Here is a 16090-nt window from a genome sequence, read left to right as displayed (position 1 = left end):
ACAAAGGTAGTCAGGTGACCATGTAGTCAGTGATAAGGTATTCAGGTGACCAGGTAGTCAGATGACCTGGTAGTCAAGTAACTAGATAGTCAGGTGACCGGGTAGTCAGGTGACCCGCTAGTCAGGTGACCAGGTAGTCAGATGACCTGGTAGTCAAGTAACAAGATAGTCAGGTGACCGGGTAGTCAGTTGACCCGCAAGTCAGGTGAATAAGTAGTCAGGTGACAAGGTAGTAAGATGACCTGGTAGTCAAGTAACTAGATAGTCAGGTGACAAGGTATTCAGATGACCGGGTAGTCAGGTGGCAAGGTAGTCAGGTGACCAGGTAGTCAAGTAACTAGATACTCAGGTGACAAGGTATTCAGATGACCGGGTAGTCAGGTGACAAGGTAGTCAGGTGACCAGGTAGTCAAGTAACTAGATACTCAGGTAACAAGGTAGTCAGGTGACCAGGTAGTCAAGTAACTTGATACTCAGGTGACAAGGTAGTCAGGTGACCAGGTAGTCAAGTAACTAGATACTCAAGTGACAAGGTAGTCAGGTGACCAGGTAGTCAAGTAACTAGATACTCAGGTAACAAGGTAGTCAGGTGACCAGGTAGTCAAGTAACTAGATACTCAGGTGACAAGGTAGTCAGGTGATTAAGTTGTCAGGTGACCGGGTAGTCAGGTAACCAGGTACCCAGCCCTAGAAAATTCCATCCAAAAATTTCTTCTTGAAATGAAACAACGAATTGGTATTTGTATTCATAGATTTTAATAAATTTACAACAACAAGACGGCAATGAATCGGGCTCTCCTTCGGATATGTTATATTCACCTTCAGTGAAACACATACATATGTACTATATATCACAGCTGTGCAAAAACAAATAGCATCATCATGAAACATTTATAACAGAATTAAGATTCAAGAAAGACTTTACAATATGCAATTACAGGTTTCATATATTTACAACAATTAAGCTTTGCCCTATATGCCTATAACCACATTCATACGATACATGTATAGATCACAATCAGCAACACAGTGAAAACATCTTCTGTTAATTCTGTTCTGTTCACAGATTTCTATTATTTTTTCTTCAGACAACTCCAGACAATCACAATACCTACATGATTTAGACTTTTAACCAACACAAAGAACAGGTAATATGTTGCAAAATGTGCTTTGCAATGATTTGCATTTCTTTTGTAAGGTACCTTCTAATTTTTTTGGTCACATGAGAAATTACTACAGAACTCTTATACCAAAAAGAAGATATAAGTAGTACACAAACATACTGTAAATAATGTGATTTATTAATTAATAGATAATAAATCACATCATGTCAGTGTAATACTTGTTAAAATACCCTACTGATATTTTTTCTTATCTTAAACTACAAAGGTATCCAGCACATAAAATGAACAACAATATATTGCAAAAAGGATCATAATTTTAGCACTTATCAAACTTATACATCAGAGAAACAGGAACAGCTTCATAAGAGGGAATTCTTCTCTGAACTATACTATCAATAACTTTCTCTAAAGTCTCAGGCTGATCAATGACCGATTTACTGGATCACTTAACTGTAGATCAACACAAACTAACTTTAATAAATTAACAAAGGTAATTGTTCATTTCATATTGAAAAAAGGTCTTGTTTTATACATAGTACACTTTTGTACCCTGCTTTCACTGAAAGTGAGGAATATTAATTAGGTCTGTCTGTCTGTCTGTCAGTCTATCTGTCTTTCTGTCTGTATCACTTTTGTTTCCACAATAAATCTCAAGAAGCCTTAAGTTTCAGCTTTTATAATGAAATTATGATTTATACATAACAACTCCCTGAGGCCTAAGGAAAACCTCTTTTGATTTTGGGGTCCAAAGCTCAAAGTCATAAATTGTGTCTGTTTTAAAACTTTTATTTCCACGCTATAACTTGTGAAGCCTTTGAGCTTTTGCAAAGAAATTTAAAATCAGAACTCCCTATAGCTGAAAAAAAGACACCGATTGATTTTGTTGCCAACAGGTCAAAGGTGAAGGTAAAAAAAAGTTAAGTTTTTACACAACTGAAGACAATAAATGCCCCAATCATACAGATTTTCATTTTTTTTCTTTTCAGGATCTCTTTAACCTGTCATTCAGATAAATATTTGCTTTGTGGTTACAGTATATAAAATTTTGTGCTTTTAGAATAATACTAAAATTTGGAACCATTTTTATTTTTTAATCACTTGAGCATTCTGCATAAAAAAGATCATTAAAATGTACATTTCCCTCTTACATTCATTTTCTGTTTCTTCTATTGGCTTAAGATAAAATTTCCTGAAAACAACTGCTCAGCTTTTAATAATCAGAACATGATCAAGTGTAATGTCTGTTTTTCAAACTAAATATAATCACATATTGATAATAAATAAATCCTTTGTCATTACGATATCTTGATAGAATTGTGCACATGGAATTCAATTCCCCAACACAGTGTCATCATTCTGCCCCTAGTGATACAATACTGATAGCATCATTCATTGTAAACAAGCACCAAAGCACTGTAATATTGTTAAGAATCCTTCAATCTACAGCCTACCAAGCAATACAATGTTCTCTGAAAAAACATGGAATATTCTATGTTCTAAGTAGCAACTATTTGTATCAATAAGATAGAAGTATTAGCAAGATTAAAATTTCCATCATGCTTGACTATTATACACTGAAACTGCCTTAGATACATCTTCACTAGCCAAGAATTTAAGATCCACTACCTTCGTCTCCAACCCTTGATTCGAATCATCACTCTTGGCTAGCGATGATGCTTCAGATGCAGAAAAAACAGATATTATAATAAGTCAACATATCTGAAACAATGTCTGGAAATTCCTTCCTTAAATTATCAAAAAGATATACTCACGTAGATACTTGTAACTATAAGTACACAATAACTTGAATGTATTTGCTGGCATCAATAAAATAAGGTGTTTATATTTTCTTCGGTCGACATAATTCACTAATGCAATGCAATCTGATATGGCTTAAACTTTTCCTGTTAGAAAGACTTTAACAGTTTGTTAGAGCTAACTTTTTCCTGCTAGTTTTCCCATTCTCCAGGTATAGATCTAATTCTAGACCAGTGGATTCTTTGAGAGTGGAGTTAACTTTTTTCTGCTAGTTTTCCCCTTCTCCGGGAATAGATTTTATTCTAGACTAGTGGATTCTCTGAGAGTAGATTAACTTTTTCTGCTAGTATTCCCATTCTCCAGGTATAGATCTAGTTCTAGACTAGTGGATTCTCTGAGAGCGGAGCACCTTGCTTTCCTCGTACTGCTGGTCAGTAAGGATCCCTGTGACAGCCACTAACTGGTACTGCTTGGCCTTCAGTCCGTGTAGCGTACGTCGAATGGTGCGGAGGTTACTGCCGTTCACCACACCATGGTACTGCTGCATCTGTTTGCGGGGAGTGGAGGGGTCAAAGATCAGTAAACGTAGACCACCCTCCCGAACTTCCTCTATACCAACCACTGTTCTACTATGGCCTGAAAGAAATTAAAATGTATAATTCAGATGCTTTTTTAACTGAGCTACAGTATTCTTTTACAAATCTTTGAACTCTGAACTTAATTAAAATGGCTTTTCAAAAAGGAGAAAAGTTGCTACAATATGATTCTATGGATTAATACGGGATTCAGTTAGCCCTCTTTATTCTATTTTCAAATGGTAGAGTGAGTCTTTATAACACTAATCTGACTAAATGTACTGAACAAAGTGTACTGAATGCTGAAGCAAGAGTGAAATTTAATATCCCTAGATAACTTTATACATTTTCATGTACAGAATTCAGCATTACCATGGTGCTGAAGGTATATGGGAAGCTTGTATGCCTCTTTCTTCTCAAAATAAGCCTTGATCCAGTCAAACAGTTTGGGGTGTGTCCCCTGGGGCCCAGAAGGGCTGTGGAAATCCAACAGTTGGCACCTTCAAGCAGATGAATAGATTTAATAAAAATCATACTAATAAATTTAACATATAAACACATACAGTATCAAATTATCTAATGCTTAGAAATTTAATTTTTGGCATAGTATGACTTTTTTCATTATTCTTTTATACTGGATTAATTCAAGAGAGAACATCTAGCATTAATAGAGCAATATATGATCAGATCAAAGTAACAAAAGTAATCTTATTACCACAATTAAGAGATCTATCTATTGCCTACTCTCCCTCTTAACTTAAATTGTATTTTGATAACATTAGGGGATTATTTACAGCAACAATACATGCAGTTGATAGGAAATCATTCACACCATAAGTAACCTGAAGCATTAGATCGGGTACTGGACACTTACTTGACTTTGAGCGAGCAAAGTGTAGCTACGATCTCTGTGGCCCCGATCCATTTAGTGGTGTTGGTGACTTTGTTACCCAGTTGCTCCTTTCCCTGCTGATCAAAGCCCTTGGCCCAGGCTGCCTCAATCAGCTGTTGGATTTTAGGAATGGAGGGGATCACAGGTTTACCTACAATGATAAAACAAAAGTAATAAAAGTTTTAAAAAAAGGTAAATATTTTGTTCATTTTTCATGGACTGAAACATGTAAATGTGTTTATATTGTGGATTTGACTTTTACAAATATCACAGGTATCGTCTCTAAACTTCCAAGCAAGCATTAAACGATAATTTCATCTCTAATGACAATCCTCATCAGAGTCATCCTTGTTTTTAAGATGAAATATAATTCAATCATTTCAAGCATCTTGCTCTAGGTTATGCCATTAAGAATCTTTATCTCTTTTTAAAGTGGTTATGTAATGTGTTTGACAAATTCATAGCTTCATGTGGTTTGGCAATTACCAGGAGTTTATTTCTCTAAGCTAAAAAATAAGGAACATGTAATACCATTAAAGAGGACCTTGCTGTACGTAGGGTTGGCTGCTAGTGCTGATAGTAACATCTGGAAGTTCCGGTAGCCACACCCCCACCCCTTGTCTCCGTAAGACGCTGCGTAGTGGTCCACGTGTGAGGCTAGGTAAACATTAGCTATACTGGGCGGCTTACTTCCGTAGTATGTGGCGAATTGCTCCATTAAACCTAAAGGCATAATATTTTCTTAAAACCAATAGATAAAAGTGTATCCCTTAAAAAATCTAAATGGTATATATCTAAATATACAAATAGGACATTTGTAGGGCATTTGTTTCCATTCAGTAGGATACAAATTTGACACCTGAGGTTTTGAATTTTTTCCGAATTTTTTTTTTTTTTTTTTACTATTTTTTTTCACAATTTTTTTTCCAAAATAATGTAAAGTATGACCTTTCAACTTCACTGCATACCCTTTACCCACAAGCAATCTGTTGGTAAAGTACAGCACATATTAGCCAATGTAAGGGAAATATATGCTAAAGGATTTTACACAGAGATTCACTATGTCCCTGGCTTTTGATCTAAACAGAAATAGTTCACAGTCACTGCAAACCCTGGGTCAAAGGGAAAGAAAATATTCTTCGAGCAAGTGATACTGGATTGTAAGAGAGAATGACAGACTAATCATTACAGGAAACCTACAATGTGGAGCCAGGCCTAATCTTATCCAGGATATCAAGCTTTAATATATTTCTACAAAAAGGCCCCTTTAGATCCACACCTTTAGTACAGGAGTGTCCGTCCTCCGTGCCTGCCAGATCTCTTGTCTTCAGACTCTGTTTACGTAGATGATACTCAGTAATACTCAGATCACCTTTGGTGAAGGAATTCTCCAAGGTTCGTTCATACTGCTTCTTGTAGCTTGAGTTTCCTTTCATCCCATACATTGTCTAAAATATTTCATTATCAAAATTATACTACATGTATACAGTATTGTACGTAACATTTCAAAGACTATAGCTCATGAATCTGACATTCTTTAGTCTAAAAATTCTTCACCATTAATCATTTTTTATATGTACCAGTATGCTTATATCCTTAGCATTCTATGTTATAAACACATTTGATCCCCTATGGGAAATTCAGATTGAAGTGTTAACAAATCTAAAATCCAAACCTGCAAGGCTTCAAACTGTCTTTGCTCCTGATCTTCATATTCAGATTTTCCAAGTTCTTGAGCTAATGCAAAGTCATTTTCTACAACTGCAAAATAGAATCAGAGGAATATTACAATCTCATCTAATGTATAAAGCAATGAATGATGCAAAACATGCATTTCAAACTATAGTTTTTCTGATATGGAGAACATAATCACCTGGTGTGTTGTTAGCAGAAAAATGACCATTCACATGAATTTCCAAGATGGCTGTATCATCAAACTCCTGATCACAGACAGGACAAGTGACAATATTTTGCCAGCCTCTGCCTTCATTCCAGTTTCTGCTACAGGCAGCCATTTCCCCATCCTCATCTCTACCATCTTTGTCAAAAGTTGCCAGAGGTGGAGCAGACCCATTCTTACTTCTGACTGGCTTTTCAACAATATCCTCTCTTCTCATTGGTGGATATAACTTCTCCTGCATATCCATTGGTTGATCTGGGCTGAGGATATCAGAGTGACTAACATTGACATGAATTTGTAATTCATCCACAGAATTCATCAAGGCTCCACATAGTGGACATCTTGGAACAGAATCATCGTCAACCATTTCATAATCATCACCTTTACATGGGCTTAGAATATCCAGGTGTTCTCTATTTACATGAGTCTGGATGTCTGCTTCAGATATCGTACTGAACTGGCACATAGGACAAGGAAATTCACCGGGAATATTGGAGTTGATATCAGGTTCTACATTATCATTGATATCTGGCACAATCAGAGGGTTATTTCTTTGATTGCCTTGGAAACCTGTTCCATTCTGTGCTGCGCCTCTTCTTATAGCACCTGCTATGCTATGGGAACTGTTGAAACCTTGAGTCAATCTTAAAACTCCGGCGTCCTCTCTTGGCTGGTTAACTTCTAGGAATAAATGACTTTTGTCCACTCCCTCTGAGGCTTGGGCATTCCTTGATCTACTGCTTGACTGACTGAAATTACTTTGGCTGTTTGAACTGCAGCTTTTGTCATGATCATACTCTAGATCTTCAGATATTTTCAGTGTTTTAGAGGATGCTTTCTCCCTGTTATTACCCTCTGTGGATTTCATTCCCTTTGAGATCCTTGGCTGAGTATTTTCTGTAGTTGAGTCATCTTTGCCTTTGCTTTTGGAATGTTTTTCTTGAGACATGGCTTCTGATGTGTGACTAGCTACAGAATCAGGGGAGTCGTTGCCTTTAACAGATAAGGTGTTTGACTGACTAGCTTGAGCAGAATCCTCCTCTGAGAGGTGAGCACTATTGATATGTAAATTCATCTCATTAGATGTGACCCCACTAAGGTCACAGAATGGACAGGAAATATCTCGCTCCACATGTTCCATCATTATATGGGCTCGCATCTCATTCTGGGTTAGTCCCTTCTGGCCACAGATGAGACAGGGAAATTTAGCATCATCTTCCAGGAATTTCCCTTCTTTCTCTAAAATGATGCCTCCTTCTGCCATGGAGCCTAGTCTGTAAAGGACAATTGTATAAATTTTGTTTACACAGCTACATTATACAGCAGGTAAATTAAACACAAAGTAAATATTTTAAACATGAAAAGTGAGTCTATAAACTCATAACATTTAGCTTGTCCATGAACCTGAGGGACAAGGGAACATTGATTCTAAAAATCATAGTGATCTAGTTTCTCTCCTAAGATTTAACACTAAAAATGGTTAATTTTTAAAATTATTAACATGATTAATATCAGATGAGATGACCGTGGTTACAATTATTCACATTATATCAGTAACATCAACATGTTCAAGTACTAAGTATATTAATGATTAATCAATAGCTATTTTCTTATGAATTATTTTGCCAATTACCAGTAATATTATAGAATTTGTTAATTTAATAATTTAGAATTATTAAATCTGTTGTTTCATTGCTTCTCATAACAATTTATAAACGGCCAATACATGTAGTAGGTTCAACCAAAGATATAAAAGTTAACTTAAATTGTGTATTTTTGTCTCTGGACCAATTGAGAATTTTTGGTCTTTTCCCTGATGTTTGCGGCTCTGATCCTTAACTGTTTTAAGTTTCATTTCAATAAATCAATAATCCATCAAGCTGTTTTAACTTATACACATCAAATTCAATTTCTTTAATTGTGTGCACCCAAAAAAAGTCAGCATTCTGACTGCTTATCAGAAGTAAAAGTGCATTGAATTTTATAAGAATTTGCTAACATAAATTCTTTCTCTCATGTGAGAGTGGGCCGAACTGCCTAACATATCAGATGTTAAATGACATCTGTTCAAATTAATTAACTAATCAATCTGATCAGCTGATTAACCTATAGTTCAGTTCACTATTTAAGTTGGGTGTAAATGTCAGTTCTCTTCATTTCTTACCTACGGTGATGGACAGGAAGTTGCTTAATTAATATACATGTCTAAAATCTCATGAATTTTCAATGAACCTCATCTTCTATTTTCATTTTATTTCAGCAACATACAAAATAAGTCCGTTACGAATAACGTAAAGAAATCCGGGAAACGAAGAAATATAAATGCCCCAAAAAATAATTTTTTCAAAAAATATTCATAAATATATTTTAGGCATCAAGACTTTATTGTTATATATACATGTATTATATCTCTATATTCGAAATAAAAAGAAATTTTAAATTGGGGGGGGGGGGGCGGAGCGGGAATTCCGGATATATTCTGAATACGGTGTTGTTTCTCTTTTTCGTGCTTTTTACTGTTTCCAGTTTTGAGGTTAAGGATCTTGCAACTTGAAAAACCTTGGAATTTAACATAATGTGAGCTGTTTAAACACCCAATTTTATGTTAACGCCCCTAAAATCTACCTGATTCAAGATCAATAATTTACCGCCTGTCGATCATAAAAAAACAATAGCTTCTGATTTGATTGACAGGTCAGCTACCTGTGCTTCTTGGTAATCTGAGTTTGGGTGTTTTGAAAACAATTACCTGGTCACGCGTCAAACTCTTTCATGTACCCGCATAGTATACACGCGGGTTAAAAATCTCCAATGTGTTTGAATTTTATTTCAAAACATAATTGAAAGTAGATTATTAAAACATTGACGTTATTAAATATTTCTTTTCTATTTTCACTGCTGTTTGTTACTTGTAAGTGTTAAATCGTCCACGTTATCAGCGTCCACAAAAACCGGCTCTTTTTGCCGTAATTGGAAGTCCGACGATTTTTGAATTATTTTTTAAGAAATGGGATATAAGAAAAATATTCAGCACTAATAAACGGCATAGCATAGGCTTTAAAAGATGTTTTATTTTGTACTATGGCAACAATCCGCACGATGTTGTACAGAAATTGATGTCAGAATTAATGCTCGAATTTCCTCTAGCGTCTGTATATATACCAGGGACCTATATACTAGTATAAAGGTCCCTGATATATACGTAATGAAAATGTGAAAATAATTAATAGAGATCGATTTCTGAAAAGAAATCTTTCTAACAATAAAATTGTTAACACACGAAGAATCAAAAATATGGAATATTTTGGCCAGGGGAAAAAAACATTCCGATCGCGGTAAATGCATGTTCACATGCACGATGGATAGGTGGATTTTTTTTATTTCAATATTCAGACTTTTTTAATCAAGTGATTTCTTTTATTGAAGATTAAAAAAGATATATATGTTGGTTTTACTCGTGATTTTTTTTTTCTTTTATGTAAGGAAAACATTTTCTAAAACGATATACATGTATCTTATTATTTTTTTCCCTTCAAAACATTACCATGATTACTATGAATGCGTTAATACAAATAAATTTCATATTAATATAATTATTTTACGTAGTTTCACTCAAAACACGTAATGATGACCCTGATTACCAAACACAGACTTCCTGTGTAATGCTACGTATACACAGATTTTTGACATCTTGGGTATTGGGGGTTATTAACAATGTTGTGAAATCTTGTCAGGTAAATAACACCACTAGTACTTCGACCACTCCCCCTCCTCAGGTAACCGTACGGTAAAAAAATTGGGTCTTTAAGACTAACAGTACCTGTTTTTAACTCTTTTGTCTATTCCATTGTTAAAAAGAGTGTTTTAGGTAACCTGCATTTTTGCAATGATTGTTTATTTGAAAATTATGTTTTGTGACCATTGACAGCAATCTCTACCCAGAGTTATCGTTCCACTTATACCTCTGTCAACGTCTAAAAAGTAGTACGGAAGCGGAGGAACGTGATTTTTATTTTCAAATGTTGTTGAAAATTGCCCACAAAAAGATAAACACCTTTATGTTTCTATATATTTGTCAAAGCTGAAAGCTTATTGTCTATAAAAACTAAACCATGTTGATATTTATCGGCAATGCGTTTTTAAATTTTCCACGTTCGTAATATCCTGCCGAGAAATAATCCCCTATAAGACATGGCGAAAAAGTGATATCTGATTCCAATTCTCATAAATAAACTTTCATTTCACATGTTAAGCAAGAGTATAAAAGTTTTACATTGATAATTTATGATGCAATAGGTAAAAATAAGTTTTGCCAAGAATCTTGGCATTTAGACGTTGACAGAGGTGTTGTAGCGAAGCGAACGATAACTCTGGGTAGAGATTGCATTGACAGGTCCTCCCAGTTTGTCCAGACTATATTCTGCCTAAATGTTTTGAATGTTAAATTATGTTGTTTTGCGTCCCATTTGAAAATTTTTACATAGAGTTGCCCCCATATATCTGTGAAGAGGTTCATATTTGGACTTCACTAAGCACTCAAGGTCATTTAGCAGCAAGGAATCTTTCTCGTGCCATTGCCTAATGACACAGACCATTGGTTTTGAAGGTCTCATTGGAAGGATCCAAAACTTTCAATCCAAAGTGCCAAGTGCTTTCCAAAGGAACAGTTGCTAACTAGCTATTGACATAAGTCAAACAGGTCAGGGGTTCGAACCCACGACCTTCCAATCATGCTGCACGAGTTCTATCATCAGTAGTCGTTGTTGTAAACTTTTCACATTTTCATCTTCTTCTCAAGCCACAGTTTCAACCAAACTGGACAAAGTATCCTTGCATATAGCTCTCTCCTTTTCCGTGGCTTCATGAATTTGTTAAAAAAAGTGTTTAATCTTCTATTTACGCCTCTCTATTGTGACCTCATATTCAGTCAATGACAAGTTTTGTTTACATCGCAATTGAAATCAGCAACTTACATCAGCAGTATTTCGTACACTGCGATTAGGTATTGAAAGGTTACATGAAAGGTCAATTTCCGACTATGCTATACTCGCATTGGTCAATACTTTAATGAGCTACTAGATATTCTCGTCTCATGCAACCATGGCCAGAATAGGAGAGGATTGTACATTTTGGCTGTGGTGTGCGACGATGTACAGAGACATTCCCAAATGTTTGACGTTGTGTGTTAAAGAGTCAAAAATTGAGGGCTGTTTTGTCTTGGACAAAGTTTTATTGGACTAAGGTGTCAATGGTCCGAATTTTCAAAAATGATTTACACATTCTTATAGAGTTAACTCTATCTATTTGCCTGCATAAAATATATCTTACTATATCCTTTGTAACTATACAAAACTACTGCAATCCTTCAAACAACTTTTAGATTTTTTTTAACCTTTTCTTTAAAAAAGTAATGACATTATCTTTTGTTAGGCACTGTCTCATAAAGTCAGTAATATTTTGATCTAACATGAAATAAATATTTATCAGTCATATTCAGTTCATGTAACACATTTTTCCAGTGATCCTCTAAATCTTACCCTTTTTTAATGCTATAAATTCTCTCTTAATTCAAATCAATGTAAATATTTGGGTTTTTTTTTTTAATTATCATTATGTTTATTTTTTACATTATAGCTTAGATAATAAGTTTCTCAATTTCTGTCTGTAAGATAACCCACTGTTTGTTTTGAGTTTAATATGAATGTCCAACTTTGTTGTAGCAGCATATAATGGTATTACTAATAAAATTTTTTTAATCCTGTCTCTTTAAGGTGAAATGACAGCATGAGGTTTACAAGATTTTTCCCAGGTAAATGTCAAAGACTGTGGACACAACCAGTGAAGGAGTCATGCAGCAGCAAGAACAGTATCCCTGTACGCCATCTCTTCCAACAGTCCGAGACTGCTGCGGGACATTGTATGATCTTTATGATCTTATCTGAATTTAAGTTAAAACTGTGCTTGGGAAATGTAAAAAATAGGTTTATGCTTAGTTTTGTATAATGTGTGTATGTATGATTTTGATTTTATTTAGCACTTTTTTAATGCTATTTATGTAAATGTGTGCTTATAAAACATTTAGCATTCTTGTATTATTAGAGATTGCTTTCCATTGATAGCATAGAATACCTTGCCAAATGTAATAAATAGTGTATCTAGTTCAGAGTAAATTTCTGAAAATGAATTATTTGAGGTAATGTACTGCAATTTATTTATCCAATTGTTTTTATTAAAGCATTTCAAGATCCAAGAATTAAGATGACTCCCAGACTGATTCGAATGGCCAGATTTACCAAAAGAATTGGCTGGACAGAAGAGCCCCCTCAATTCATAACGTAAGTCAGTAAATGGATACATATTTTGGTGTATTTGAATAGTAATACAATTACATTATTTGTTCAGAGGCTTTTTCATTACTTTTTCAGGCGAAATGAGCATCTTGCCATGAGAACTATTTCAAGGATAAAGGTCAATGTCATTGGTGTTGTTTTCATGATCTGTCTTGCCGGGTCAATTATCAGGAAAGGGAGAGAAATCAAGAAGCGAGGGAGGACACTGAGTGATTGCAGCCAAGTGCAAGTAGATGCACTGAGACTTAAGCATTTACTGGAACAGAAACAGGAAAGAGAAGCTGCTGCAAAGACTAGTAAAGCCTAGAGAACCAGTTTATTTTACAGCATTTTATTTCTGTTTGTAGAGTTAATAAAGACTGAATACATTGTACATGTTTAAAACAGCTCTAAATATAATTATGTACAAACATATAAACAGTAAATATATTTTAACAAGAATTTGTTGGGTTTTTAATTCTTTTTGTTTTTGTTTTTGTTTTTTTTTTTTATTTTTAAACCAGGAATTTCATAATGATTAATTTTTTTTTTACTTTGTACATTCTCTTCAATATAATATAAGCAGCTTGATGAAAGCTATTACAAGGAAATATAAGAAGGAACTATGTAGAATTATTCTGAATAGATGTTACATCATAATTTAGGTATTTAAACTATAAATAAGTTTATCATGTTTATTTGTTCAAAAACAGCTTTGAACAAAAATATATCCATAGTTCACTATTTAATTACAGGAAACTGTTATTTGAATTTATTACGTTTCCATCCATAAATTGAATATCATGCTGTTAACTGGTTAAGATATACATGTATTTGAAAGATTGTAGGATCATCTACTGACCTTATAAGGACCTGTTACATGCAAAATATTTGTCTTTTTTAATTAATCCTTATAACTCTTATGACATAATCATTACAAAAAAGATACATATGAATATCAGAACATATTTAAACATGTGTATGAGGAGATGGAATCGGGTTACACAAATAACGAATATTCACTGAACAACTTACTCGGGTTACTTAAAAATAATTACGAATATTCTTGGAACGATTTAATGAAAAAGAAATCAAATCATAACCGGAAGTTGCTATACAATATTTGGAGGCGTGAACATCAAAATACTAAAATTGCATTATGTAGAGCATTATTTCCCTTATGAAGTGAAGGATATTGTCATTAAAAAAGTTAAAACAGTTTTATATATTTAAGAAAAATGTCCAGACAAGGCACTAGAGGTGTAGATCAACGCAAAGTAGTAAGTTGCATATTTCGAATTTTCTCGTTCGGCCTTTTTTTTCTTTATCATATTTATAGTATTATTTCTTCAGCTTTCATATCTTTTTTTATCTTTCATTTTGTTAGTCTTATGTCAGTCTGTGAATTCTTTTGTGTTACATTGTTGTAATCACAATACAGAGTACCATTTAGCCTTTCATTCTTGTACAGATTTTAAACCCTGAACCTGAAGATTCATATGCATGCATGTAAAAATTTCAAGTAAAGAATTGATATATTTTAAGTTAACTTACATTCAAATGTATTTAATTCCAGAATGGTGAATTATTTTCTTTAACATATGGGGCTCTTGTGGCTCAGCTATTGAAAGATTATGAAGATGATGATGAAGTCAACAAACAGCTGGAAAAAATGTACGTACAACTTGATTGAAGGTTAGGACCACTCAACAAAATGGGATATAATAGCCTGTCAGGGATATAATATCCCATATGGGATATAAATTTACAGTGCAAAAATGATTATTTTTATTTTAGTCATAAATAACCATGTAACATAAATCTGCAATTAGATACTTATAAAGGAATAACTCGGTTAACAAGGTTTTCTGTATGCCCATTGTTTAGGAGATTGATCCCTCAGAAGTTCGTTAACTTTTTGGTGATCAATCTAACAAACTGTAGGTTCTCAGAAAAAGTTTTGCCAAAATTTATTCCTTTTTAAGCATTTTTATGCAGATTTATGATATTTATAGGCAAAATAAAAACTTTCATTTTTTGCACTGTAAATTTATATCCCACTTGAGATATTATGTCCCATTCAGGGAAATGGTCCCAACCTGTTGATACAAAGTTTCATTGCAATAATTTCTCGCTTGAGAGAATGTCAGATATGGAACAGTATACATTTATTGACTGGGCTCAAGGGTAGCTGCAGATCTGTAGCTCGCTGGTCTGAAAAAATTGGGATGGATAACCAAAGAGCTACAGTGCCACCTAGCTGCAGATCTATAGCTCTCCGAAAAAATTATTGATAGACCGGAGAGCTACAGAGCCACCCATTGAAAAAACTGTATATTTATTGCGCACAAAAAAAAATGCACTGGGTTCTCAATTTATTTCTCCATGTTTTTAAAGCTGTAATCTCAAAATATTACTAACCGTGTGTTCCTAACATATTCTTTGACTATTTCCACAACAAAACATTCCTCATAATTGTTGTTAATAGTCCTCCTGTCCCAGATATTGCAATCATCCGACATTTCGCTTATTTATACTGCCATTTTGGTTTCAAAGATAATTCAGTCCAATATACTTCGTTCAGATGTCAACTACGAGAGAACTTGATAGAGGAGAGAGTAATTTTTTGAAATCTTCCATTTTTTGCAATTGAGTTAAGAATTTGGAAAAATTAATCACGAATCGAGCGCACTTTTTTGTGCGCAATAAATATACAGTTTTTTCAATGAGTGGCACTGTAGCTCTCCGGTCTATCAATATATATTTTTTCGGAGAGCTACAGATCTGCAGCTACAGTGCCACCCATTGAAAAAAATGTGAATTTATTGCACACAAAAAGTTCCACTCATTTTTGGATCAATTTCTATAAATTCTTACCCCAACTGTAATAAAGCTTGATTTCACACAGTTAGTAATATTTTGAGAAGGGGAGTAGAAAAACATTGAGAAATAAATTGAGAAACGGTGCACTTTTTTAAATGGGTGGCACTGTAGCTCTCCGGTCTGTCAGTATATTTTTTCGGAGAGCTACAGATCTACAGCTAGGTTTAAGGGCTACATGCACTTTGTCCAACCCAAGAATCAAACTGTTTGCCTGAGTTTGGAATGGAGGTACCTGTTATATTAGGGATGAGTATGGCCAAAATTTTCGTATCGCGATATATCACGATTTTTTTCCAAAATATCACGATAATATCATGATATTTTTACAATCAATTTTTACAATGATTTTTAATGAATTGTCATTATTTTTCTTAGAAATATACTAAAAAACAAAATTTCACTTTTTTGAAATTTTTATGTACATAAAATTAATCATGTTTGGGTGGTAAGATGCTGTTCTTTTCACCTTTTACAACATTTTTTAGACTTTCTATAATTGTAATTTGAAAGATTGAACAAATAAATGAATAATTTCTGGACTTTATAATATGTACCTAAATACCAGTATTTAGGTCTCCGTATCACGATACGTATCACGCAACAAAAAATCGCGATATACCGGTATACCG

General features: G+C 34.1%; 3 protein-coding genes across 4 annotated transcripts in view; 2 read left to right on the top strand and 1 right to left on the bottom strand.

Moving 5' to 3' along the window:
• Positions 1-733: 733 nt before the first annotated feature.
• LOC134252639 (zinc finger-containing ubiquitin peptidase 1-like) lies at positions 734-8529 on the bottom strand. Its single transcript, XM_062735127.1, has 8 exons — positions 8414-8529; positions 6223-7523; positions 6025-6110; positions 5629-5797; positions 4881-5072; positions 4332-4500; positions 3830-3957; positions 734-3518 (listed from the first exon to the last, which is right to left on the bottom strand). Exons 2-8 carry the CDS (start codon positions 7511-7513, stop codon positions 3265-3267), a joined length of 2289 nt encoding a protein of 762 aa, XP_062591111.1. The 5' UTR covers positions 7514-7523; positions 8414-8529; the 3' UTR covers positions 734-3264.
• A 233-nt stretch (positions 8530-8762) lies between these two features.
• LOC134252643 (uncharacterized) lies at positions 8763-13040 on the top strand. 2 transcript variants are annotated; one of them, XM_062735130.1, is made up of 5 exons: positions 8824-8839; positions 10058-10117; positions 12021-12166; positions 12485-12584; positions 12675-13040. In XM_062735130.1, the coding sequence occupies exons 3-5, from the start codon at positions 12034-12036 to the stop codon at positions 12904-12906; spliced, it is 465 nt and encodes a 154-aa protein (XP_062591114.1). In that variant the 5' UTR covers positions 8824-8839; positions 10058-10117; positions 12021-12033; the 3' UTR covers positions 12907-13040. The 2 variants fall into 2 exon arrangements, with proteins under 2 accessions (XP_062591115.1, XP_062591114.1); XM_062735131.1 differs by lacking the exon at positions 10058-10117 and having other exon boundaries at positions 8763-8826.
• A 637-nt stretch (positions 13041-13677) lies between these two features.
• The window catches only part of LOC134252637 (trafficking protein particle complex subunit 3-like), a 4076-nt gene continuing 1663 nt past the window's right edge, over positions 13678-16090 (top strand). Inside the window, exons 1-2 of the mRNA XM_062735125.1 lie at positions 13678-13858; positions 14155-14252. Of these exons, the coding sequence (XP_062591109.1) occupies positions 13817-13858; positions 14155-14252 (140 nt within the window). The 5' untranslated portion in view covers positions 13678-13816. The remainder of the gene's footprint in view (positions 13859-14154; positions 14253-16090) is intronic.

The sequence above is a fragment of the Saccostrea cucullata genome, unplaced genomic scaffold, assembly GCF_032062105.1.
Source record: "Saccostrea cucullata isolate Sc308-1 unplaced genomic scaffold, CSIRO_AGI_Scuc_v1 ctg6662, whole genome shotgun sequence".
Classification (NCBI taxonomy): domain Eukaryota; kingdom Metazoa; phylum Mollusca; class Bivalvia; order Ostreida; family Ostreidae; genus Saccostrea; species Saccostrea cuccullata.
This window is presented reverse-complemented; position numbering and strand designations above follow the sequence as displayed.